This window comes from Amblyomma maculatum, chromosome 4, assembly GCF_055883805.1.
Source record: "Amblyomma maculatum isolate TAMU_Amacu chromosome 4, ASM5588380v1, whole genome shotgun sequence".
Taxonomy (NCBI): Eukaryota; Metazoa; Arthropoda; class Arachnida; order Ixodida; family Ixodidae; genus Amblyomma; species Amblyomma maculatum.
Window position 1 is genome coordinate 84,029,815 of NC_139347.1, and position 26,036 is coordinate 84,055,850.

The 26,036-nt window shown below is 45.7% G+C and overlaps 1 protein-coding gene across 1 annotated transcript in view; it reads right to left on the minus strand.

Moving 5' to 3' along the window:
• LOC146191546 (cholecystokinin receptor type A-like) overlaps nt 1–24,107 on the minus strand; it is a 41,537-nt gene extending 17,430 nt beyond the window's left edge. The window contains exons 1-3 of the mRNA XM_084599968.1: nt 24,057–24,107; nt 23,156–23,426; nt 6,640–6,840 (exon numbers count right to left, since the gene is read on the minus strand). Of these exons, the coding sequence (XP_084456094.1) occupies nt 6,640–6,840; nt 23,156–23,426; nt 24,057–24,107 (523 nt within the window). The remainder of the gene's footprint in view (nt 1–6,639; nt 6,841–23,155; nt 23,427–24,056) is intronic.
• Between the last annotated feature and the right edge of the window lie 1,929 nt (nt 24,108–26,036).

The following is a 26,036-nucleotide window of genomic DNA, read 5'->3' on the forward strand; positions in this document are numbered from 1 at the left end:
CTTGACACCGTTTTTAACATCGAAATATACTTCCTTGTGCTCTTGTACACGATTGCTTTGCATAACGTTTTTGATAAACACAACCGACTTCCCAACAGCTTGCTTGCATTTTGGACCCGTTTCTCAAAAAAGTTAGAAGGCATTTACAACAAAGACAAGCGTGATCTGACGTACAAAGCTGAAGCTCTAACTAATGCGTTGAATTAATATTAGTTTGCCTTAGTATTCTAAAAAAAAAAAACAGCAAAATGGGATGTTTTTTTCTGCTGAAGTGAGCACTGTATAACATGTCGTCAGGTCCATTTTTTACATTCTGTCCGCGCTGGAAAGCCTCTCAGCAACCTCTTACATTGCTGCCGCCTTCTTGGTGCTTAACCTCGAGAGATCCCATAGCCTTAAAAGGAGGCAAAGCAACCCAACCAAAAGCGAAGCGAAGTATCAAGAGTTGAGGAAAGGAACGTAAAAATAAAATGCTTGTGAAATCTGTCACGGTATGTTGAAAACCTTCGAACTTTGAGAGCGCCATCAATTTTTCAACACCTGGATGTAAGCCTCGGGTATGCCTTCGGCATTCTTGGAAGCAGAACGTCAGCTATCCCAATCTTCGAAATGCGAAGGGTCAAAGTGCCGAAGCCCTAAGTCCCTGTTCAGCAAGAGGCATGCATTTCCGAGCATTTGAAAATTCTACTGGCACCATTGTTTACAACGGAACTTCTTGCTCTAACGGCGAGTTTCTGGAGTTGCAACCTTACACGAATGAAAAACAAGGATAAAATAAAAGAAAGAAATGAATAGAAACAAACAAAATAACTCAAGAAAGAAAGAAAGAAAGAAAGACAGAAGGAAAGAAAGAAAGAATATAAGAAAGAATTAATGAAAGAAAAAGCGAAATAAAGAAAGAAAGCGAGAGAGAGAGAAAAAGAAAGTAAGAAAGACAGAAAGAAAGACGGGAAGAAAGAAAAAAAGGAATAAAGAAAGAAAGACAGAGAGGAACAAAGGAAGAAAGAAAGAAAGAGAAAGAAAGGAAAAAAGAAAGGAGTCCTTATAGTGGTAGGCAGAGTAAGGCGCATCACTCGTCCAAAAGAAAAAAAGAGATAAAACCTTAGTTAGAAATGGAGTAGAGGAAAAGCACGCGCCTGGAATAAAATAGTTGGTCGCGGGCATCCAGAACTTTCGGGGTAATTTTAACGCCTTCATCGTTTAAGTTCCGCCCGTACCAGAAATTTGGTCTCGCTGCAATCTAGCTTTTCTAAGTCAGGCCAGCCTGCCAAGTATAGGTGCCATTTTCAACAGCTCCGAACCAAAGTTTGAGAGCTTGAGAAGAAAGTGGGAATCGCATTCTGACTGGACTGTTCCGGACGAGCTGGGCGTAGTATGTGGCCTGCTCAGGATTCTGACAGGACCGGGCTTCAGCAAAAAGAACATATCTCAAGAATTGCCCACGGCGAGTCGTTGCGATAGACTGACAACATGATGACGGCGCGGGACGCACTTATTTGAGCCTCATTCTTCACGGTGAGGCTCGTCAAGCTTCAAGACAACATGAAGAGAACGCAGTTATGATGGTCGATCGCGGCTTTCCGCATCCACAGTCAATGACTACAGGAAAAACAGAGGAGCTCCGGCTGCGGAGAAATTTGTCAAATTACGTTGGACTGCTGCCAAGTATCTGACCGAGAGGTGAATCCTGCTCAAGCGTCAGGAAACCAGTTAGGGTTGTTTCTGTGATAACCACTGATTAACAAAGTGTATAATGCTGTAGTGCGTGAATTATGTGCTGAACAATCGCACAAACGTAGCGGGTTTCGACAACAGCAGCTTTCTTTTGGTAGTAATTTTTATTTTATACTTAACTCCAGGCGAGCGTCAATTTTAATTGCCGTGCTACATTAAAAACTCAGTGGTGTTTAACGCTGACCGGCATGTTTGAAAACAAGAAAAACAAAATTTTTTCGGTGATTACGATGCTCTGCAATGCAAAGTCTGAGCACACCTCTCAGATATTTTCGGTTTGCGATGTCCTGAGTTTAAAAATTTGAAAGAGACATGTTTTTATATAAAGTCAGACCCACTTGCAGCAATGCTGGGGTACCAGAGAAATATCAGTGTTATGACCGATAACTGTTATGACCGGATTATGCAAAAAGGAAAAGAAATTATAATTCGGGGAACATTTACTGTCAGGAAAAGGCGCTTAGAATGCATATTTCTTCCTTGGAAAAAATCCGTATCAGTCAGTGTTTGTTCACGCCGTATTTCGTTCACATATCTGAGCAGGGTGTCTGACTACTCATACGTGGGAGCGTAACCTTGAACAGAAACGAAGTCCTGGAGAGGCTCTATAATTTGTAAAGCCTCTTTTGCAAAGTTTCATGTCCTTCGTCACTCTGAGAACAAGTGACAGCGGCGTCGATGAAATCGTTGAAGCTAGACTGGATGAAGCTACACTGGCTTAATCACTACTTGATGAATCTTTGCCTTAATTATAACACAAGTGCTCATCTCGCACTTTCCTTCACGCATGCATAGAACATAGTCGTAAGCTACCGCATTATATGAAGCCGCGCTTGAACCAAGCGGTCCTAACGTCCCTGCCTACCTTATAGTTGCATGCCTGACACTGGATTCAAGAGTCTCGGGTTCGGTTCCCAGCTTACTTTCGCATCTGGCAGCTGCGACCTCAGGTAGCAACACCGTTCGACACCTCCTTTCAACACATACCTTTGTTCTTTTCTGATTTTACTTATCTGTGTTAAAGCAGGCAGTAAAGAAAAAAAAAAACGACTTGCAGTAGTATTTTTGAGAGCTCGGGGGAACTGAAAGGATGGTGGTTTGTGTCCTGGCATGACCACAATTTGTTTATTTTCAATATTTTCGTCGAAGTCCCATTTTGACCTAAGTCCTTCAAGGCCCTTCAGCCCCAACTAGGCTAAAATGTAACATGAGTAGCAGAACGTCCACTTCAGATACACTTCGCCTCCTATATTTTCCATGCCCAGTCATTCGCTCTGGCACGCCCGTTCAGATTGTTATCTAAAAGCCCGGTTTGGAAACGTCGCTGTTCGATGCGCGCCAACAATGATGTGCTCGTCGAGATGAAGCACACTTCTGCAGTGAGACGCTAGTTTCTGCAAGACCCTATAGCTTCACGCGCTGAGCTTCGTTCTCCATGACGATCTGTGCTTGCGATTCTTACGATGGGATGCGCGCGCATCATTGCAGATAAACGCCTCGCTCATTAATGCATCACTTCGAGCATGGACTCCGAGATCACCGCGTGCGGGGGTGATATCGGAGGCCATGCTGCGAGCACCATGTTTTCTCAATGAAGCGTAGTGGCGCTAGCAACCAGGGCCTCCCACCCACTCGGACGACCTAACGCTCGGTGAAAAGAAGAGATCCGAGAGCGCCGCGAAGCGTGTTCAGTTGGTTTTCTACGCATGGCGGGGCCGCATAGAGCAGCCCTAGTAGTAGAGTTGCCCTTTTCTACGGTGGCGCTTGGCACAAGCGCTTAATTTTGACGCATATATCCCATTCAGGTATTTTGAACGACGCTTTTTATTTTGAAACACGTCGGTCCATAGAAAATCCTACTTGCACGGCGCGTAGGCGCGTCTCCTGCAACGCAGAAAGCACTTATTTCCAGTGACCTCATAATTATGCTGTTCTTGCCGCAGACAAATGCGCAAAAATATTCAAGCCGACTGTTCAAGGTACGAACCTGCAGTTGCAGTTAAAAAGACTCGAGTCGGTCCTGCGCATCCCCTTGCCTCTGTCAGCTGAGCGGGTGATTATGCTACTATAGGATTGCTGTTGGCGACTGGAAGTTACTATAAGCGGCTCTTTGTCAGACCAGGCAACCTACCACTGCAGCCTTCTGCTGTGCATTCTCCATCACTGCTCAACCAGACGACGCGAGTCTCTGTGTTACGAAATTAAGTAATTTGGGTGGTTAGGAGCAGTGCAAAAGTTCCTACGTGCTTATAATTAGACGTATAAATAAGTAAAACAGGCGTATTTAAAATGTTGCTGTGTATTATTGCCGACACAGGTCGCTAAATTTCAGCCAGTGTGCCGTTTCTTTTTAAGAACGTCAGCAGAATCACCGCAAATTCTAGCCGCCTAAATAAAGAGCTGCCACTAGAGGCGCATACAAGTGGCTGCTACCCCGCTGCAGCGAGGGTGCGCCGATGGAGCATTATTCATTTATTCCACCGTGGCTTTGAATGTGATGGTCGGCATCTTTTGATCTCAGCCCCGTTGACGGGGAAAAGACAATATATATGAGGCTATGAAAAAGTAATGGCAGCTTTCACGAAATCGAAGCCATGCGGCGCCGTGCGCCGCGAACTAGTCTAGTAATAATCCTCACCTCGCGCGAACATCAGTGTGCTCCTTTGCGGTCGTACACCATTTTTGCATAATCACATTGTCAATTTTCACGCCGCCGATGTCAGACTGCGGCCTCATTGCTATTCTTTCGATGAATTCGTTCGGCATATTCGCGGTGGTTCTTGCTGGTGCTAAATTTCTAAATTTAAGAACTTACGGATGTTGTCTCGGGAGCGTCGTTTCAAAACGAAAGCTCGGCTGCACTGATGCGCGCCTTTTAAAGCGGACGCCTTTCTTGGGGCTCTTGGTGAAAATCTCGCGTGCGCGATATCTGTTCGCGAGATCTGTGCGCGAGATTCTTCGAGATGTGTTCTGCTTGTCTAGCGTTCCCACCATCTCTATAGGGAGTGTCACGATGAGCGACGAGTCTCATGTACCGTTCAATCTCACATTTGCAGGAGCACTGCAACAAACGCGCCAAGTAATCGAAATTTCCATTGTGCGGCACAAGCCGTGGCCTTGCCAGCAAAAGCCATATACAAGGGGCACGTGATGTACCGTGTGCAGCAATGCTCAGGCTTTCGTATATTTCCAGTGCAGCCTCTGCAGTGCTCTCGGAAGGTACTTTTCATTCGAATTGGTGTTTGCATATTATAAGCACTTCTTGTTTCCAAGGTGCGCAAAATAAATCATCAAAATGAAGAGACCGGAGCGGCATGGGTCGAGCGCATTCGAGAATGTAGGCACCAGTGGGCAAGGAAAAAAGTAAAGCGCTAGACCCGATCACTACATTGCACGTAACCTATTTCAGTAATCAGAACTGGGTTATCAGCATGTGATTATAACCTCAACAGAAACACGTGTCACTGCCAGCACTGTCGAGTTGACGTCGCATCGTACGGACGTGGGCAGACGTGTCTCAGAATTTCACAGCAGAAATTTGGTTTTACAGACAGTGCTTGAATTTTAGCGAAGCTGCATAAAAATAAATGCAAGCCACGAGAGATTTCATCTAGCCACACAGTTGCGCCGTTTGATGTGTTCCGCTGTACAGCGCTCCAGTACAGTGAGCAAGTGTGCTCACGAAAGTACAGAGACGCACATTGCTTGTTCGGTTGACATGATGACTACACGCATTTGGAGTTGGGCTCAGCTTAATGTATTTAAATCCATGAATACGACGGTCGAAAGGCAAGACCACCGTGAACAGTGCTTAGGCCATTTAGGTTGGTGCAATGACTTCGCAAATCATTGCTTGCTTATAACAATGCAACAATAAACCCGAAACGTGCTCACATTTTCATCAATTTCCGGAAGTGACGGAGTACTGACATCTGGCGACCTGGACAACCCTTTAAATACACTGAAGGGGGAGGGGGAGGGCGATCGTGTGCGGTTTCGCTCGCACGCATCGCTCCTTTGTTTTAACGCAACGCGTTTAGGTAAAACGGCGCTCACCTACAATACTAACAAAACAATTCAGTCGAGTAATAAATAAGACATGCCATTGAGCCTGTGGAGTCCTTGGTATGGTCGCCATATTGGCTTGACTGCGCCGCTACCTGACGTTCGTCAAAATTACCAGTCGACGAGCAGTGGTATCGATGCGATGGAGTATGCGTTATAAATAAACACCCCTCCAGGGGGAGCAGCTACTACAGCTGAAGAGTTCAGACTGGGCGAGCGAAAGGCATTATTATTAATGGCGATCACCGTGTGACACGCTGTGAGGCACCCTCCCGATCCAAATAAAAGAACCACCGCATGACAACCCGCTCTTCACTCCCTCACACCCCTGTTTTTGTCTCTACTCCCCCTTTCATGACAGGAATATTTCTCTCCGCTTCGCCATCTGCCAACCAAGGTTTCAGACGGACGCACAGATTGTTATTTCAAACATGGTGATTATAGCGCTGAGACATTTGGAAGGCCTTCAAAGTAGACACAAACCAATAACCATCGCTGTAAACACTTGACGCATGAAACAGTATGATTGCCTGTGCAGTTTTCGGCACCTCGTGCTATTTTCAGTTTCTTGAAGAATCTTCCGTCGGCACAGGATCTTCCTAGGACTCACATGTCCAAAATTAGCGTGCTTTGCTGACCCGAATCGAAAGTCGTGCGTATTCATTCAAAGTAGGTGCATACTTGGTAGATTCAGGTTAACATGAATGAAGCGGTACTTTAGCAATGAAAAGCTGATGTATTGTACAAAAGCGGCAGAACTCTATGCTGCAACACAGTAGTTGTAGTAGTAACTCGCTCAGTTTTGGGACACGAGTTATAGTCTTGGTGAAAGGTACCTACCGGAGTCCCTGATGGGTCTCAGCTGGCTCAGCAGAGCGATGGGCAGCATGAGAAGGAGGGAGACGACCCACACGGCCGCCACGGTGCGCTGGGCGTGTCGAGGAGTCTGCCAGGCGCGCGAGCGCAAGGGCTCGCAGATGGCGTAGTAGCGCTCCACCGACACGGCCACCAGCGTCCAGTCGGACACGCACACCGACACCGCTGTGGCATTTGCGAAGAAAATGGAAGGCAGACATATAAACAAAATTGCAAAAACGATATCTAACTTTGTCAAATGAACTTAAAAGCTGTCAGAAGAAAGAATTGTTGATGGTTTAGCTTGATCAAACCTAGTGTGTAAGTGAAAGCTTCATTACTAATGGTTACACGTAGTAAAGCTCTTTATTTACAGAAGAAGAAGCTGGTCAAATGGAGCATGATTCGGAAGACACCAAGAAGAAGACAGAAGGGTAGAAGGAAGTCAGGAAGCAAGAAGATTTGGAAGACGAGAAGAAGAAGAAGTAGAAGACAGAAGAAAGGAAGAAGAAGACGGGAAGGGAGGAAGTACCTCTTTGTTATTGAAAGAAAAGGTAGGGGTTGGGAAAAGGGTCAGCACGTGCCTCCGAGACAATGAAGGTCCCGGGCGACACATGCCCATGTCAGGGCTAGGAATCGAATGTCCGGGTCGTCGATGGCCTTCACTTTAACCCACGAGACAAGTAAGGGATCAGGTATGAGTTCCCTGGAAAGTAGATGCGCCCAACAATACCATATTATATTGTTTAATGATGTGATTTTACCGCAGAAATTACAGGTCGGGCTAATTTCTGAATTTTAGAAATTTGGAAAAAAGTATGGGTTAGGGAATGTATCAGCTTGATGTTATTTCCACGCCATCTGTTGCTCTCCGGAGACTGAGCTGTATAGTGGTGGACATGTTCTTCTCCCGAGTCCGTAGTGTGTGGTGTAATCGTGGTATGAAGTGAGCGGCTCTCCAAAGGGCTCCAGGTTCAAGGCGACGTCCAGAACTAGGCCGGCTTCTACACGACCGTATGAGTGGGCTACCTCGTTGCTTGAGTTCCTTGCGTGCACTGGCGCCAAATATAAGTAGATTTCTCTGAATTGTTCGAGCTGAAGCATGGCATCCTGCGTGGACAAATTACCTCTGAAACCTAGCATAGTTGTCGGCAAGATCTCGTTGTCCTCTGCGTACTCCTGCAATCTGTATAGGATCACATGCTCTATGAGCTTGCCTACGTAGGAGGTGAGCGAGATTGGGCGCATATTGGTTATGTCTAGTTTCTTGCCTGGTTCGGGAAAAAAAGTAATCATTGCGCGCCTACAGGCTTGGGGGATTTCGCCCTCGTTCCAGTACTTATTCATGAGCCCCGTGATTACCTCTACTGATTTTGCGTCTGGGTCTGCCGCGGACGTGGTACGGAGCTGTTCCATGGCGAAGCGAACCTCGGCCTCCGTTATTTCTGAATCTAGCTCTGGATTTGGGAGTCCTCGGTAGTCTGGAAGTTGAGCCCAAGATGCCTTGCTGAGATATCGATCCTGTAGTTCTATCAAGAGCTCTTCCGTGGTGCCCTCGTATTTATGAATCAGTCTAGCGAGGGGATTTGTCTATGTCGAGTTTCTCTGTGTCGGGTCTAGTAGGTGTATGAGCATTTGCCACGTCTTTTTACATCCTAGTTGTCCATTCATGCGGTCGCATATCTGACCCCACTGCTTTTCTTGAAGCTCCAGTGTGTAGGCTTCTATCTGTCTTTCTAGTTTCGCTATATGCATTCTTAGCGGTCTTATGTGTTTGTGCTTTCTCAGTCTTATTTGCAGGCTGAGGTGGGCTTCCCACATATGGAGTAGCCGCGAGTCAGAGATTTGGTGCTCCTCTTCTATCGACACCTCCGATGTGGTTTGCCATAGACACTGGGAAAGGCACGGGCATAAAAGCAGTGCTAGGGCTGGACCTCACCAAGGCCTTCGATAACGTGGCACACGAAGCCATTCTGGAGTACCTCTCAGACGTTAATGCGGCAGAAAAACTTTCCGATACATTCGCTAATTTCTCAGCCATAGGTCCGTGATAATTAAAATATCAGTAATTATGTCAATTAGGCTAATCAGAAGAATCGCCAACTGTAGGAGAGGAGTCAAAGAAAAATACCTCGGTAGGACAGGGCAGGCGTATGCACTGCCATACCTAAAGCTTAGATGCTGTGGAGAAAGGCATAAGCCAAGGCAATAATTTGGCAAGCATACAAAGCAGCCTTGGTGCTGCCGAACCACACATCGACAGAAAAAAATCATGGGACTGGGAATACATAACACACTAGAGGAGCTCAAGGAGGCTCACCTCACAATTCAAAAAGGACGGCTTAAGCACACCAAAGCAAGCAGAACCATACTAGAGCGCCTAGGTATAGGCGTGGAACTTCCTCCCGAGGGTACGAAAACACAGCTACCCAAACTCCTTAGGAAGCGACTGACGATCAAACCACTACCAAAGAATATGCACCCTTCCCACCATGAAGGAAGAAGGAAAGCTAGGACAATAGCTCTACACGAAAAATACGTAATGAGCGAAGGAGCAGTGTATGTTGACGCGGCAGAATACACATCAAGCGGAGCGTTCGCACTGGCCGTGGTGGACGTGCGCGGGCGGCTGCGGGCATCAGGGTCGGTGGTGACAAAATCTTCGGAAACCGTGGAAGAGGCAGCTGTGGCACTAGCCATAGCTAGCACAGACGCGTATACAACCATCTCCGATTCTTTCTTAACCCCTATCTATTAGCAAAAATGTACCCGGATGACTTTAGCCCCGCGTGCAGGTTCTGTGGCGAAACAGCCATGTATGGTCACATACTATGGCAATGTAAAGACGAACCTCCACCGGAAGATCTAGTACAAATTTCTCTCTTGAGCGATGGGAGGCCGTTCTGGTCAGCTCGGACCCGGGCATTCAAGCCTTGGCCACCGAGTGGGCCGTTAAGGTCGCCGTCCACTATGGACTAGAGGCCATCTAGAGCTGACCGTCTGCATTTGCATTTTGACGAAAGAAATGTTTTCCAATCCAACAATCTGAATATTTTTTCGTGGAGGTTGAGTAGTATCTCCTGAGTAATAATGGAAATTATTCGTTTGATAATATTATATACCGCATGCTTAGAGTCGCTCACAATGGTGGTGGCTCTGGTGTAGAATATAGCCGATGGGATGGCGGCCTCCGCGGCAAGGGAGTGCGAGGTTGCGATGGTTTCCGACATCATCAGTCTTGCCGATCTTTCTACCTTGAGTTGCGTGACCTCAGAAATGATGAAAGTATGCTGGTCTTGTTGATTGCAGGCAGCGTCTACATATACGACCTCTTTAAGTTTTTGTAAACTTTGATGCTAACTCCTCACTCTAGCTTCACGCCGGCCTTGTTGTATTCGTGGATTCATGTTTTCTGGAAGTGGCTTGATCCTGACCCGTTTTCGTATGTTCTCTGGTACTGTCCAGGAGAGTCCTTCATCGGTTCCCCCTTCGATACCCAATCTATGTAGGATGGCTCTTCCCGTAGGTGTGGTGCGTAGTCTGTGAATTTGCATTGCCTTTTGTGCTTCTTTCATTTCTTCAGATCTGTTGTGTATTCCAACAGCTTTCTCGTTGGCTATGTAATGAGGGAGGCCTAAAGGAATTTTATAAGCCGTCCTGTTCATAGCACCGACCTTCCCGCGACCTCGGTCCTAAGAAGGTTTAGTTAGAGGAATGCGTACGTCATTGTACTTAGTATGGACGCGTTAATGCGTTGGTAGAGGTCGTGCTCTTTCATTCCCCTCTCTCGATTAGCGATGCGCCTATCATTCTTACAGTTTGATGGACGGATCCTTTGACTGCTTCTAACGTGGTTGCGTTGCCCGGTCCATTGGGTATTCTTAGTAAAAGAATATTTATTTTCTTGACTTCTGTGACTTCGTTACCTTAAAGTTCTATCTTAATCAGTATTATGTCTTCTGGCTTCATCTTCCAATTACCAATAGTTCTGACTCGCTCGGTGAGCAATCGAGCCCGGCTTTCATTGCGTCTTCTTCAACTGCCGTGGCAGCCTTCTGTTACGTTTCTTCCATCTGTCCATTTGAGCCTTGATTGACCCACATAGTGATATCATCAGTCTACAGGCCATTGTGTACGTTGCTGATGGTGCTCAGTTTATTTCGTAGCTTGAAGAGTGCAAGGTTGAACAGAAAGGGCGATAAGAACGCTTACTGTGGTGTACCCTTGTTCCTGAATATCAACGGATTTGATTGTAGTGGACCCGCTTGAATCTGAACTGCGAGGTTTTACAGAAAGCCTTTGATGTATTTAAAGGCCTTCTTTCCCGGGTTGGGTTCTGACAGGCGCTGTAGTATTTTGTTGTGTGATATGTTGTAAAAAGGCCTTTTTAACGTCAGTTCTGAGAATAGCCTTAGTATTGGTTCAGCAGTGCATCGATGGCTTCAGCTAACTCGCCTTTCGTCTTTCTGATGAAGTCTGCGCGTTTCTCGGCCTGGCTAGTCTTCCGCCTGACCCGGCCGATGCCGGCCCGAGAGGAATCCCGTCACTTAACCTGTGTACTTGGCCTCCTGGAACGTACCCTTTCGAGCCATTGCTTGGGGGATTAGGCGCACTGCTGGGCAGCTTCTCGTCACGATTTACCCCACCCGACCAACACCCATCCCCGTATCTGGAGATTCGATTGCCTCAACGTTATCAGGTGACGAGCGTCATAGCTGATCAAGATATAAAGCGAGTTTACCCGGAAGAGATTTTCAGAGGGTCAAAGTGGATCTGCGGTGCGGACAGTCAGAGATACTTGGCGAGCTTAAAACAATTTATGCAGAACTATCTGACCATGGCAAAACATTCGAAGACCTGAGAACCAGACTAGGGAAAATTGAAACAGAGTTCATGTCTCTATCGTCCTTGAAGTCCCAGTTGAGCGATATGCAGTCGACAAAAAATGAGTGCATGACTAAGCTATCTGGTCTGTCTGTCCCCGTTGTAGATGCTGAAAATAGGTGCCGCCGCAACAATTACGTGTTTAACGGTTTGACGGATAGCCCGAATGAATCATGGTCAGAAAGCAAGAAGCTAATCATTGACCACTGTCATAGGCTGCTTGACGTTGACTTGCAGTCACGTAATATTGAAAGTGCTCACAGATTGGGTACTTACTCAAATGGCAAACACAGATCCATCATCGTCAAGTTTGATCACCACAAGGACAAAAACCACGTACTTTTTTTATGCCAAAAAGTTTAAGGGAACGAATTACACTTTCAGTTAAGACTTCTCGCTTGAAACACGTCTTGCAGGAAAAAAGGTGTATTAGTTTTGCAAAAGAACACGATTTTAAAATCAAATTACGACAGGACAAACTGATCACGAAAAGCAAAAATCATGTCGCACTAAAGGTGGCTAAAAAATCGTAGCCTGAAGTGAAAGTACAACGCAAAGTCCCCAATGCAAGTCATTCCCCGGTACATTTCTTTTACACTAATATCCGCAGTATGATACCAAAACGTGATAAAATTTGCAGCCTGATATTTACGCCTTCTAGTGATTTGCTGCTTCTTACAGAGACATGGCTGAAGGCATCAATAATCGTCCTCGAGATTTTGCCTCCATTCCCTCATATAGACCTGGAAATGCATTTGGTGGCAGTGTTCTTATCGCAGGTAACCGATCATCGCACTGCACACCGGTCAGTATTCCTACCCCGCTAAAATGGTTTGGATTTGTTGTAATGCTACCGATAAAACTTTAGATAAAGTCCCACATCGCCACTTGCTGCTTAAACTGTATAACCTCAACCTAGACCCCTGTGTACTGAATTGGTCCAACAGTTTTCTAACAAATAATCTCCAGTTTGTTGTCGCCAACTTCCATTCGTCTACCCTTTCCTATGTCCGGTCAGGTGTTCCCCAAGGCAGTGTTTTGACCCCTTACTTTTTCTAATTTATATTAATGACATACAAATTTACATAACATCTAATGTACGGCTGTGTGCCGACGACTGTGTAATATACCGCCCCATAATTAACCAATCTAACATTACTATCCTACAGAATGATATCTACTTAAAGTGCAAGAATGATGAGACAACTGGCTCAGGAGCATTAAACGTTAATAAAACGTTTCATGTCTCTTTACACCTTCGACATAACTACTTACCTCCTACCTATTACCTTTACCGTTCTCCTGTATACCTCAAACCGATGCTATCAAATATCTCGACATTCATATCTTCAGTGACCTATTCTGGTCCAGTCATATTACTCATGTAACACTCTGCCAACCGCGTTCTTGGCTACTTACGCTGGAATATTGCAGTAGCTCCCCCTTCTGTTAGACTAACTGCTTACACATCGCTTCTTAGACCTAAACTAGAGTAAGCTAATTCTATATTAGATCCTCACCAAACTAATCTGGCCAATTTACTGGAATCTATTCAAAATCGAGCTTCACTCTTCATTCTTTCAGATTACTGTGATCGCACCAGTGTAACCCAAATAAAATTCAAACTAGAACTTTACAATTTAGCTTTGCACCGGAAACTAGCTCGCCTTCTTTTTATCATAAGCTTTATTGCAGCTTGCCACTTGACAATGGGTTCATCCGTCGAACCCAACGGTCACCTCGCCATCTCCACTCCAATGCCGCCTGCCTCCAGCGCGCCTATACGAAAACATTCCAAAAATCATTTTTTCTACGCACTGCCCTGGATTGGAACGACCTTGTCGGCCCTATCGCCTCACTAATCGACATTCATCATTTCAAGACTGCCATCGAAAGTCATTTTTTGTTGTAACTGCCGTACTTCAAGTCCAAACCTCATGCAATACCCCTAAATGAGACCCTTGAGGATTCAGTCAATCAATAAATAAATCATTGGATTAATGATGTCATGCGAGTATTGCATGACATCTTGTGTGGATAGTCCTCTCCTAAACCCAATCATGGTGCCCGGTAGAAGGCTGTCGTCCTCGGTTTATTCTTGCAGTCTCTGAAGCAAGCAGATTCGGAAGATTCCAAGAAGAAAAAGACAGAAGAAGGGAAGAAGACGATGGGGTACATCCCCAGTTGCGACCTGCGCCTAGCATGGCGATCTTGACTTTACGTGGCGTTGTGAAGATTTCGCTTCAAAAACTAGTGGGGAAGTGTGTACTGGTAAAACGTAGCTGAGACTCCAGTTCGTTATCTTCAGTGCAATATTAATAGTCGTCAGAGGTATATATCAGGCACCGACGTTTGTCCCCAAAAAACGTATGGGCATGTGAAGTGATGAAGCTATAGAATTAAAAAAAAAAACTCCGTTTCCCTCATAAATGAGATTATTCGCAAATTAGGTTAGCTTTTGGCAGTATCACTACAACTGTGAAAATAGGAAATTTTTTTAGAATGCTACGGTACAGAACGAATGGTACGGAGCGTTTAAAGACTATATGCTCAAGTGAGAACCAAGATGAGGAGATAGAAAGTGGCAGTTTGCATAGATAATTTGCTGTGGTATTCATTGCAGGTGTTGTGGAGACGAGCCCTTTCCCGCTCTCCCCAATATTTTGAATTCAAAATATAGAGCCTCTGCCTTTATTTCTGTTTAGAATATTCTGAATTCAGTATATGCAGCTTCCGTGTGCACTGCTGTTTAGAAGACAAATATGCTTCCTGAAGGAAAAAAAAGTGGAGGTAGGGTGATAATTTTTGTTATGTTTGGAGGGCTTGTTGAAATTGAAGCTCTGGTGAATATTGCTGTAGCGCCTTCCAAGAATGAAGCTATAAGAGTGGACGCGAATCAAAACAATACAGTGGCCCGTAGAAGTTTGTCTACCCCGGCATCTATGACGACCCTGTCATTCTGCGCCATCTCGTTGAATTATGCCAGGCATGCCTTGTGAAGGGAGAGCGAGCTCTCCGAGCAGCCCGCGAAACGCAACGCCATACATCTCCCCGAAAAAGGCCGTTGCATAACACAAAAGGCGCCGAGCTCCTTCCCGCACGACACCGGGCAATGAGCGGCCGTTTGCAAAACAGAGCCCCCACGCGCGCGTGCACGCTGTCGCCGCTTTACACCAACAGATCGGGCCCTCGTTTACGAAAACAGCGCAAAAGCTGGTCGGCAGCACGGGCTCATTTTGCGGGTCTGCTAAGGCTGACAAAAGGTGCAGGCCTTAGATGACCGCAGTGAGCTATTAGCCTGTGAAGCAATTAGCGCTGCTTGGCGTTCGCAACGCAGAAAGTCTGGCTCTTTCAAAACAATCTCCCGCTGGCAAACTTGCGTGAATTGCACTGCTGAACCAGCGAAATCGCGTGGCCATTATTCGGCTGGACATATTTGCTACGCCTTGCCGGCGGGCCCAGACGTGGGACATATTGTGTTCCGCCGAGCGGAAGTAAACGCATTTTTTTTTTACGCACGGCGACACAAAAGTTATTCGCTGCAATTGTTTTCGCGAAGGGCCGTGAAGCAATAACGCAGAACGTGAGATTTCATACGCTCTCTTATGATGTAATAACATCGGTGAACCGCTATATTGGCACGCACTTTTCTTTTGTTTATTCGAGGAAAGCATGCGCATCGCTCTTCGACCTTTCGTTTTCGTTCCCTTTTTTTTCTTTGCTTCGCGTCGTCTCTCCTTTCAAATGAAAGCAGCTCTTTCGATCGCCGTGAAACCGCAGTGAACAACAATACGGTCTAATTTAGTTTTCGAGTGCAAACAAGCACACGTCCGTGTAAAGGGCTTGTGCATTGAAAGAGATAGAAAGAGGAAGAAAAATAGTGAATGAAAGTGGAGTGGCTTTTAACTCCACATGGCCCTCAATTGAGTTTCCAAAGGCATGCGATACAGCACATGTGGTGAAACAAAATTCTATAAACGCGTGTCCGCTGAATTGAGAACTCTGGCTCTCTTTCAGAGCAGTCTTCTTTGAAAGACGGCTTTAGAAGGTGCCGCCTAATAGCATCAACCGTGAAGTAACGAAGCTCGTTAAAAAAAAAAAGTTATAATTGAAAAGAGGCTTTAAACAGAGGTCTATAGTGAAAGTTTTACGCGCTTTCTCTGTGGCAAATCAATATATTTTTCTTGAGTGAAACACATTTTCTAAAGAAAACAAGATGTGCAAGGGAAAAGACGTGTAACCTGCTAGAAATAAGCGCGGCTGTTTTGAGTGCCCATGCGTCCACTTGAGATTTTAATTTGGTCTTTCCGAAGCAGATCTATTGGATCCTTTTACTGAAGAGCAAATGAGTCGTGGTGTAGCCTGCCTCCCATATTATACTATGTATTTGCAGTGACTCCTTGCCGGTAATATGTACTCAACAACGCTGGTTTATATCGTTTAGTTTACTAGCCTTTGTGACTCAGTTGCTATAGCGTTAACTTATCGGTACAACCAATATGGCAGTGATTTAGTATAGTTAAATCGAGTACGATGTGCAAATTTTTTTTTGCGCACAAATGGAGGTTGATGGAGATGACGACGCAGAGTGCACAGTGTGAGGGAGTGTTGCACTCTGCAGGTGGCCGATAGGCTTCGGCGACAGGTACGACGTTCCTTGCTAGCTTTGAAATTCCTAGGTTCAGATCCGCTCCGTTCCGAAGGTTTCGTTTTTCGTCAGAGCTCGGTATATCCAAGCCACAACCTTCTTGGTTGAGTTGGACAGTGTTAAGCGGCACTTTCCACCCAGACTGTACAGGGTGTATCCTGCTTAGAGCGATGATACCGCGTGAAAGCACTGTTAAGCAGTACAGGCGTCGGTATGGTAGAAATACTCGCTCAGATGTGCATTTCAGCATTTGTGAGCAGACAAAGTGCTAAAACAACATATCGTGACATGTTTTTATTGGAGAGAGAATGATGTATTTAAGAGAGGTTTAATTGAGTCGCAGTAACAGCAAAAACACAGCTACTGTGGCTATTTAGGAAACGTCCGCTCTGAAGGCAACCACGGGGGCCCCGATTGACCTTTGCTTGTTTCATTCTCTGGTCCATTAGTTCTTTCTACTGACTTTTCAGTTCCCTCCTTAAAGCTTTAATTAACTGCCTAGTGCCAGCGTGTATTAAATGGGAGCGAAAGGCTGAATAAATGGGACAATAATTGAAGTGGTGCAAGAGCGGTTTGCAAAGACGGGCTGCATTTATTTTTTATGGCACATCATTGAATAACGTTCCTTCCGCCGTGTACGCGCTTATCAAGGAGGGAATGTCTTAAAATTAGGCAGGTAATATCGAATTAGGCCTCATGTCTTTAACAGGTGAAAATTAATGTCGCAACCTCTCTGCCCATTGATCAAAGCTTGCAATTGTTTTTCTGTTCGGCAAAGTGGAACATCGGAAAAGATGGTACAACATTTCAAAGAAAGGTAAACCAGCGCAAAACACTGGACGAAATGAAGAAAATGACAAAAAAACGCGCTAACAATTCAAATTTATTCCGCGAAGAGCGAAATCAGCTCAGTCGTTCAGTCGTGTCCGACTCTTCGTGACCCTATGGACCCTGTCACGCCACGCATGTCACGCAAGTAGAACCAAGAGAGTTCTACTTAAGTTGAGGACAACCCAGAGGGCTATGGAACGAAAAATGGTAGGGGTAACATTAAGAGATAGCGCGCAGAGTGGGTCAGGGAAATAACTCAAGTTAACGACATTCTAGTGGAAATTAAGAAGAAGAAATGGACATGGGCAGGACATGTAGTGCGAAGAGAGGATAACCGATGGTCGCTGAGGGTAACAAACTGGATTCCAAGGGAAGGAAAGCGTAGCAGGGGGCGGCAGAAAGTTAGGTGGGCGGATGAGATTAAGAAGTCCGCTAGGGTCAAGTGGATGCAGCTAGCACAGAACCGGGTTAAGTGGAGAAATATGGGAGAGGCCTTCACCCTGCAGTGGGTATAATCAGGCTGATGATGATGATGACGCCACGCTTTCCGTTCTCTCACTATCTTCCTAACATCATATAACTTCATCTGCAGTGCCCCGAGGATGCCATCTAACCATCGCGTTCGCTGCCTACCCCTTCTCCGGCAACCCTCAACCTTTCCCACCATCGAATCTTTCTCCAGCGACTCCTCTCTTCTCATCAGATGACCAGAGTAGCTGAGCTTTAACTTTAGAATTTGACCCTCCAATGAGCAGTCAGGGTTTATGGTCGACAATATTGACCGATTTGATCTTCTGGCAGTCCAAGGAACTCTCAAGAGTCTTCGCCAGCACCACAATTCAAAGGCGTCAATTCTTGGGCGGTCAGCCTTTTTGATAGTCCAACTCTCGCATCCATACATCACACCTGGAAAGACCATAGCACGAGTTATACGGATCTTGGTTGGCAGACTAATGTCTCTGCTCTTTATTAGGCGGTCAAGGCTAACCATTGCTCTCTTTCCCAGAAGCAGGCGTCTCCTAATTTCATGGCTGCAGTCTCCTTCCGAGGTAATCTTGGAGCCCAAGAAGAGAAAATCTGTCACCGCCTCCACTTCTTGTCCCTTGATGCTCCAGGACTTGATAGGGCAAGGCGCCATAACCTTTGTCTTTTTAATGTTCAGTTTAAGCCCAAACTTCTCACTCTCTTCTTGTACGTGCATCAGAAGTCTCTTGAGTTCCACTTCACTTTCTGCCATTAAAGTGGTATCATCCGCATATCTAAGGTTGTTGATACGTTTTCCAGCAATCTTCACTCCAGCTGAAGACTCGTACAGACCGGCCTTCCTCATGATGCACTCTGCATAAGGTTAAATAGGCAGGGCGACAGTATGCAGCCTTGCCTCACTCCTCTCTCAATCGGAAACCAATCAGTAAGACCATGCCCAGTTCTGACTGTGGCCTCTTGCCCTTCATACAGGTTCCTGAGGAGACAGATGAGGTGAATTGGAACTCCCATCTCTTGGAGAGCTTGCCACAATCTGCTGTGATCTATGCAGTCAAACGCTTTCGCATAATCAATAAAGCAGAAGTAGATTGGTTTCTGGAACTCTTGCTTTTTCCATGATCCAGCGAAGGTTGGCAATTTGGTCTCTAGTTCCTCTGCCCTTGCGAAACCCAGCTTGCACTTCCGGAAGCTCCCGATCCACATACTGCTGCAGCCTACCTTGAAGGATTTTCAACATCACCTTGCTAGCATGCGAAATAAGCGCGATCGTGCGGTAGTTGGAACAATCTTTGGCACTGCCTTTCTTTGGAATGGGGATGTAAACTGACCTTCTCCAATCCTGTGGCCACTGCAGGGTTGTCAGAATCTTCTGACATAATGTATTCAGAATGCTAACAGCGTCATGGTTGAGGTTTTGAAGCAACTCAGCTGGAATGCCATCAATTCCGCTAGCTTTGTTCTTAGCAAGGCTGGCTAAGGCCCATTCAACTTCACTCTTCAGGATGCCCGGCTCGAGATCAGTAATACACATCCGGAAAACAAAAAAAAGCAAACAAACCAACAAAAAAAAACCAACACCACTACACGACAGACAACTGGATAGATGTGTAATTATTACCAAGTAAAAAGGAGAGAAAGCTGAATTCTTTCTCGAGTAGTTTGACAGATAGCTTGCAGCTCTGACCCCTGTGATCAGCAGCTCTGACCCCTGTGCCTGGAGAACTTCCGTCTCTTTCTTGGTTTTGTATTCTTTGATCACGCTCGTGCGTTTGACGAAAGGCCTGCAAGTTTTTTAGGGACAGTTCTTACAGTGTAGATACTGCCATTTTGCTACTGGTGCCTATTTTATTTAACCCGGCATTCTCGTTTAATCTTGTGTTGAGCGTTTGCCCTACGTACGTTCTACCACAAGGCAGTGGCACATCATACATAACACATCACTGACAGTAAGTATATCGTTCTTAGTGGTTTGTTTCACGTTATGATCCGTCTTTGTTTACACGCCACACAAGGCACTCGTCTCATTCGGTGCAGAAAAAAAAAAAAAACACTCGAATGCCAGCGCGTCTCTCACGCTTGATCCGATATGCAAGCTTGTGAACATATGGTATCACGGCTCTTTTAGATGTTGGAGGAACAAGTCGCCCGACTTCTCGCCCATTTCGCTCATCCTTCAGAAGGGACTGTGCCACACTCAGGGCCACTAAGCTGGGGAGAATTGCATCACTAGTCTTTCCATCTGCATCTGCATACTTACGTACATCTAGTGTGGGCACGAACTACCAATGACGTTCTTGAGTGCCGCTGTTGCGATTCCAAATTCTACGAGCTTTTTATATGCAGAGGAGTACGGAAGAAACTTTTTCCTTGATCTTATAACGCATTTCTAGCACACGCGGTGCGCTACGAACTTGAGCTTCATGTCACAGAAGCGCAAAATACCGTTTGAAGACAGCTCTTTCGTCACCTTGAAGTGTTTTAGTACTGAAGTAAATATTTCGATGATGCTTGAGCACCGTCTCTCCGCGTTTCCTTCCTCGCATACAAAAATGATTAAGAAGTCAACATATCGAAATACATTGATGACACCGTGTAGCTGAATGTCTTTTACCAGCTGTCTGCCATGCCGTGCCACACGAAGATCACTAAGAACGGGTGCAAAGCATGATCATATACATATGCCTTCTTTTGCACACATCCCTCATTGTTGAACTCTACTATCAAGGAGTGAAGGTAGCAGCTGAGTATACGTCTAGAAGCCTGTCCACACTCCCCTCACACGTGTTCTGGAAGCGCGTGTCACACAAACTCTCGATTCCTTCACTGACAGCTTCCATTTTTGCAGCATGCTGTAAGGGAAAGTACATGTCGTTGAGGTCAAGTGAAAAAACACTCACATGTTTATGTCGTTGGTGCATCTGACACAAATAATCCGATACTGCTGCAGAGCGCCTCACCAGGAATGGGTCCTCAAGCTTCAGAACAGGAAGGGTTCTTTGCAAAAACCGACACAAAGGCTGTTGCCAGTTGCATCTTTCGGAAGTGATGACACGGAAATGTTACTCATGTTACTCTGCTTTGTTCACCGGCCGTGCAGAACTGCTTCAGGTAGGGGTCTCTTTCTTTCTTAATCAGCGCCACAATGTATGATAAGCCAGCTGTTTCACAAATTCTTACCGCCTCTTCTTTGACCCTTATGGTAATTGTTGCGGTTGCGCGGATTTTCTCGCTTACTGCCTGCTGTGCCTTCTGGTAGTCCAACTGCGATGGAATAACGTAAAAACCGCCCTTTTTGTGAGACTAAATCAATTTCAGTCCAGTATTACGACGATAGACGGCGGTCTGTTCGAGTTCGAGGAGTGGCTTTTTCAGATGCATGGTTGGCCAGGCGTCCGCGCAGTCTGCGATGCTTCTACATCTTTATCATCCGCTATTGACATGGCGTCGCGAACAAGTGCCAAGCGTTGCACATTGCCTAACTGTGGCCGAGCGCAGAACTTGGGATTTCGTAGCGAAAGCTACACGGTGGTAGGTTTTCAAGACCTCGGGTGGCCGCCACTACGTCGTGAAGGGACGTAGCTACGAGAAGAAGACGAAGACGAAGAAGAAGAAGAAGGAGGAGGACGCTCGGTCACCTGAAGCTAATGCTTTCGCTCCACATTCGGTTCAGCAGCGTTCAACCCTTCTCATTTTTTCTTGAAGAAAAAGATTTCTTGCGCTTCTATGGAAACGACAGGGTCCCCTAACAGCGACAGCTTTAGAGCACCTCGGTTCCAATCATCAGCGGAGCATCGCCTCCTCAGAAGTCCCACCAGCGCAGTGTGCCACATGAAATCTGGGAAGTCAGACACTATTCAAAGTTTTTGATGATATCTTCTTTGATTGTGCACAGGGAAGGAAAGCCCTGACACATTCGAGAAAGAGATCAGCTATATCTCTCTCTTTGAGTTGATAAAATTGAACATCATCCTTCGATTTGCCTGTCTTGTGATGTTTCTTATTTCTTTTTTTGTTTTGTTTTCTATATTTTTCGAGGCATATATTTCGCTCCTGACGAAATGAACTTGAGTTGTTAGTGTGCATGTTGTGTGTCGCTTTCCTCCTTTCGTCACGCGTTTTGCGTTTGGTTTACCTTTATTTTTCCAGTTCCGGTGTCGTAGCTATGTGAAACACGAGAACTAAACAGGGAAGGATAACAAAGTACGCTGACGGTGCTTTAGGAACACAGATCCTGATGCAGAGCGGCTTCAGGCTTAGTGGTGTTGCAAAAGAAAACCAGACCAGTGAAAATAACTTTCAGCTATAGGATGTATATAGGTAAAAAAAAATCTTGCTTTAAGATCATTGTTACAGCTTAGAGAGCCCCAGGGCTAGAGATACGTTCGATATGAATTTAACATGTGCTCGTCCTAACATTTCCTGGAACCCATAAGAACATTCAAATGAAATCGGGACAGCTGTAGCAAGTATTACGTAAAAATATGCACGTCAGATTAAAATTAACACAAAAATCTTGAAATTATCTGAGCCGCTTTTAGGAGCATTTCAGGTCATATAATCGCGTTGTGCATTCTTAATTGGCCTAGCCTTTGAGACTAAATTATAATAGAGTTCATGATGAAATATCTCATTTGCATAATATAGATAATTAGAAGGAACCACGGTAACAATACAAATGAGCGTAGCTGCTTATCAGCCCGCGTCGGAAACAACGAATGCGTCTAAGACAGCTTCATCACCCAACTGCCAGAAGGCCCACACCTAACTTCATCTCTTCTCGCTAAATGGAACATTATCTTGACCATAGCAGGTATATATCGAGTAACACCAATTGTTCCCTTTCTGCACATGTTTTCATTTGCTCAAGCTCTGAGCTATTCGTCGCCGCTCTGTACTGTATATATCACATTTCAGTAAATTTTAGGTTGTGTTCATTGTCGCCATACCATTGATACAGCGCTGAGTGGGCCACATGGATATCTCGGTTTCGACCTTAAAAAAAATTTCTGCCAGTTGTGCATAGTTTAGAATACTGAAATTCTACACAAATGGCACAAACATTTACGTGTTTAAGCTATAAAAATAGCCGTAGTCTCTAGATATTTGTACCGGGCTGCAAGTAATACGCATTCGAAAACCGATAACACCCGCAGGTACTGGCACAACGCATATCCTTGCGTTCGTTACGCAGCCGTGGAGCAGTGGCTAGGTCGCTCGACTTATGTGCCAGAGGATGTGGGATCGAATCCCGACCACTGCGGCTGCTTTTCATTGGAGGCGAAAAGCAAGACGCCCTTGTGCTGTGCGATGCCAGTGCGCGTTAAAGAACCCCGGAGGGTCGAAACTTCCGGGGCCTTCAACTACGGCCTCTCTCATAGCCTGAGTCGCTTTAGGACGTTAGACCTCACAAACAAAAGCAAAACGAAACCAAACCACTGTTTCTGTTCGACTGCGTTCAACTTTGATCAGTTGATGCTCCGAAGAGACCATCTACTTAGTTTAAATATAGTATAGAGATGCAAGAAACAGAAAGCAGCAATTATGCTGTCGAATCGAATATGCGAAGGGAATACGCTGCATGAGCAATACGAAGACGCAAACTGTGAGCGGCTTTCCTTGCGGTGTCTGGTGTGTCCCAAAGTCGGTACTCACCCTGCAGGTACGGTATGAGCTTGCACATGAGCTGCCCAAAGACAAACTCTCGAAGCAGGACGCCGGCGAGTGTGAAGGGCATGCAGAAGACGCCCAGCAACATGTCGCTCACGGCCAGGTTGAGCAGGAACAGGTTGGTGACAGTGCGCATGCGCTTGTTGACGGCCAGCGTGAGAATGACCAGGCCGTTGCCCAGCACGGCCAGCAGCAGGATGATGGTGTACGGCGCCACCAGCACCGCTTCTTCGGACTGCCACCAGGGCGCCGGATGCTGAAAATGGTGAAATCCGTGCTTTGTGCGTGGTATTTCGTCGAGCCCGAAAAAGGATGAATCCTCCAGTTTTCAAAGTAGCGTTTCCTAGCCGCGCTGCCAGCGCCAACTGCTCCTTGGTAACCATCATGGTTAGATCCCCTAGGATAAGTTGTTGGAAGAATAAATATTTTGCACTACAGAAAGAATGCTGTGAGCAGAAAATGATGAGCGAAAAAAACAACAAGAACAAAAAAAAAAAAACAAAAAAACTTGGTGGTTTATTTTCCTACAGCCGCATTACCAAGGTTTGAAAGAATAGTACAGCCCCATAATCCAAACCAAACGAAAATAACTTAACTAGACATCAGTATTTACTGAGGAGGTACAAGACGGTTACGCTTAGCACATCGATACATTCAGTAGGCTCGTAAAATATCTTCTATGCATTTATGATTTTCATGCTGGCTATTGCAGTGTGTATAGTGATCCTCGGGACTGCGAAATCCCTCTCAAACTATCTGGGAATGACGCCGCGCTGCTAAAACTCTTCCAAAATTGACATGACTGTGTAATCTGAGAACATATATAAGTTGGTTCTTTGCAACAAATATCGCTACAGACATCGAGTTGCATTTGCGGGTTACCTACCTGCTTGCTGCTTGAAGATGTCTCATTGAAAGAGTAATTCCAAGTACTCATGCTTAGGAGCTTCACACGAAGAACGGCGTCTGGTACTTCTTCAGGTTTCGTTCAGATGCAGCTTTCAGAGCTGAGGGCTGCATCTGGAATACAATGGTCAGAGTGAAAGACTTATTTAGAATTTTTGATTCCCTGATCTTTACTGTGCACCGGGTAGAAAGCGATTAAAGCGGAAAGGCATTATGGCAAATGGCGATATGCGCAGTAGTAGGAAGACGAGATTTTAAACACTGGAATGAGCCAGATTACAGCCGCAAGTCGAGACTCGTGTAGAGCGCAAAACCATGAACACTAGCATTGTCTTAGTAGCTTTACGAGTCTACGTGACTGTCCGACGCACAGAACTCGAGATACTGCAATTACCTTCTGCAACCTTTCTCATATTGCCCATCTTCATAATATTCTGCTGCCCCTACCACACTTTCTTTCTCTTATATTTCACTCCGCCGCTCTTAGCAATCATATAGTAATCTTGTTTTTTGCGCTACATGCCTTGCCGATGACGATTTATTCTTTCTCACATAATAGGGTATAAATTCGCTCCCGTTCACTGATCCATTCTGCTCTCTTTCGGTAGCGTACGTCCCGCCAGTCATATTCCTTGCAATAGGTCACTGTCACTGTGCTGTCCTCAGTTTAATTGTGCAAGTGATACAACTTTCAGCCGGCACACACACACGCACACACACGCGCACACACACGCGCGCACACACACACACACACACACACACACACACACACACACACACACACACACACACACACACACACACACACACACACACACACACACACACACACACACACACACACACACACACACACACACACACACACACACACACACGCACACGCACACGCACACGCACACGCACACGCACACGCACACGCACACGCACACGCACACGCACACGCACACGCACACGCACACGCACACGCACACACACACACACACACACACACACACACACACACACACACACACACACACACACACACACACACACACACACACACACACACACACACACACACACACACACACACACACACACACACACGACGCGCGCGCGCAGGCACGCCGCAAATTCAATCACAGGAACTATTGCTACATTACGGCCGGACTCGAACAATGGCAGCGCAGACAGCGAAAGCCTATGGAGGGAAGGTTTCCTGTTATCGCTAAGAGAGGTGGGGGAAGGCTGTCCATGCCATTAAAGTTGAAAACGACGACGACAATTGAAATCAGCATGTAGCACGTGCTGGAAATTTTCAAGTCTCCTGTAATCGGCATACCCCCATTATGCATACTGTATTACGGAGGGAGAGCGTACGTCCAACTTATTAAACGTTAGGTTCACCTCGCAAAAGGAACAAAAACGCTCATTTGATAAGGTGACAGGAGATAATCATGCCGACATTTATAAACGACCTCCGTTACTCTGAACGTTTACTGCGGATCATTTCCCTAATAAAATTGTGTTGTTTGCATTATTGAGCATACATATACACGCGCGCACACACAAAACTTAAACAACCTTAAATAGTAGATAAATTCTTTTTAGAAGCTTGAACTGATGACAGTGTAGAATTTTTGTGCCGAAACAGAGCCACGTATCGCAGACTTGTGATGAAATATTTTCTCTTAAAAAAAATACCAAGACAACCAGGGCGTCGAACTTTTCGCTCGAGTGCTCCCCCAACGTCATAAGTTATTTTTGCAATCATAGTAAGGCGGAGTTGTATACCATTCAGAGTGACGTATACCATACCAGACGTACAGACGAACTGTATGTGCAGGCGCTTTTTAAACCGACAGCTTCGCTCTTCGTGGAATATCGTGGGCATCAATTTTAGCAGCAAAATTGTTCACCCTACTCCTGGACACCCGATGCATCATGCTGAAATGGCTAGGACGCCATTCGTTCC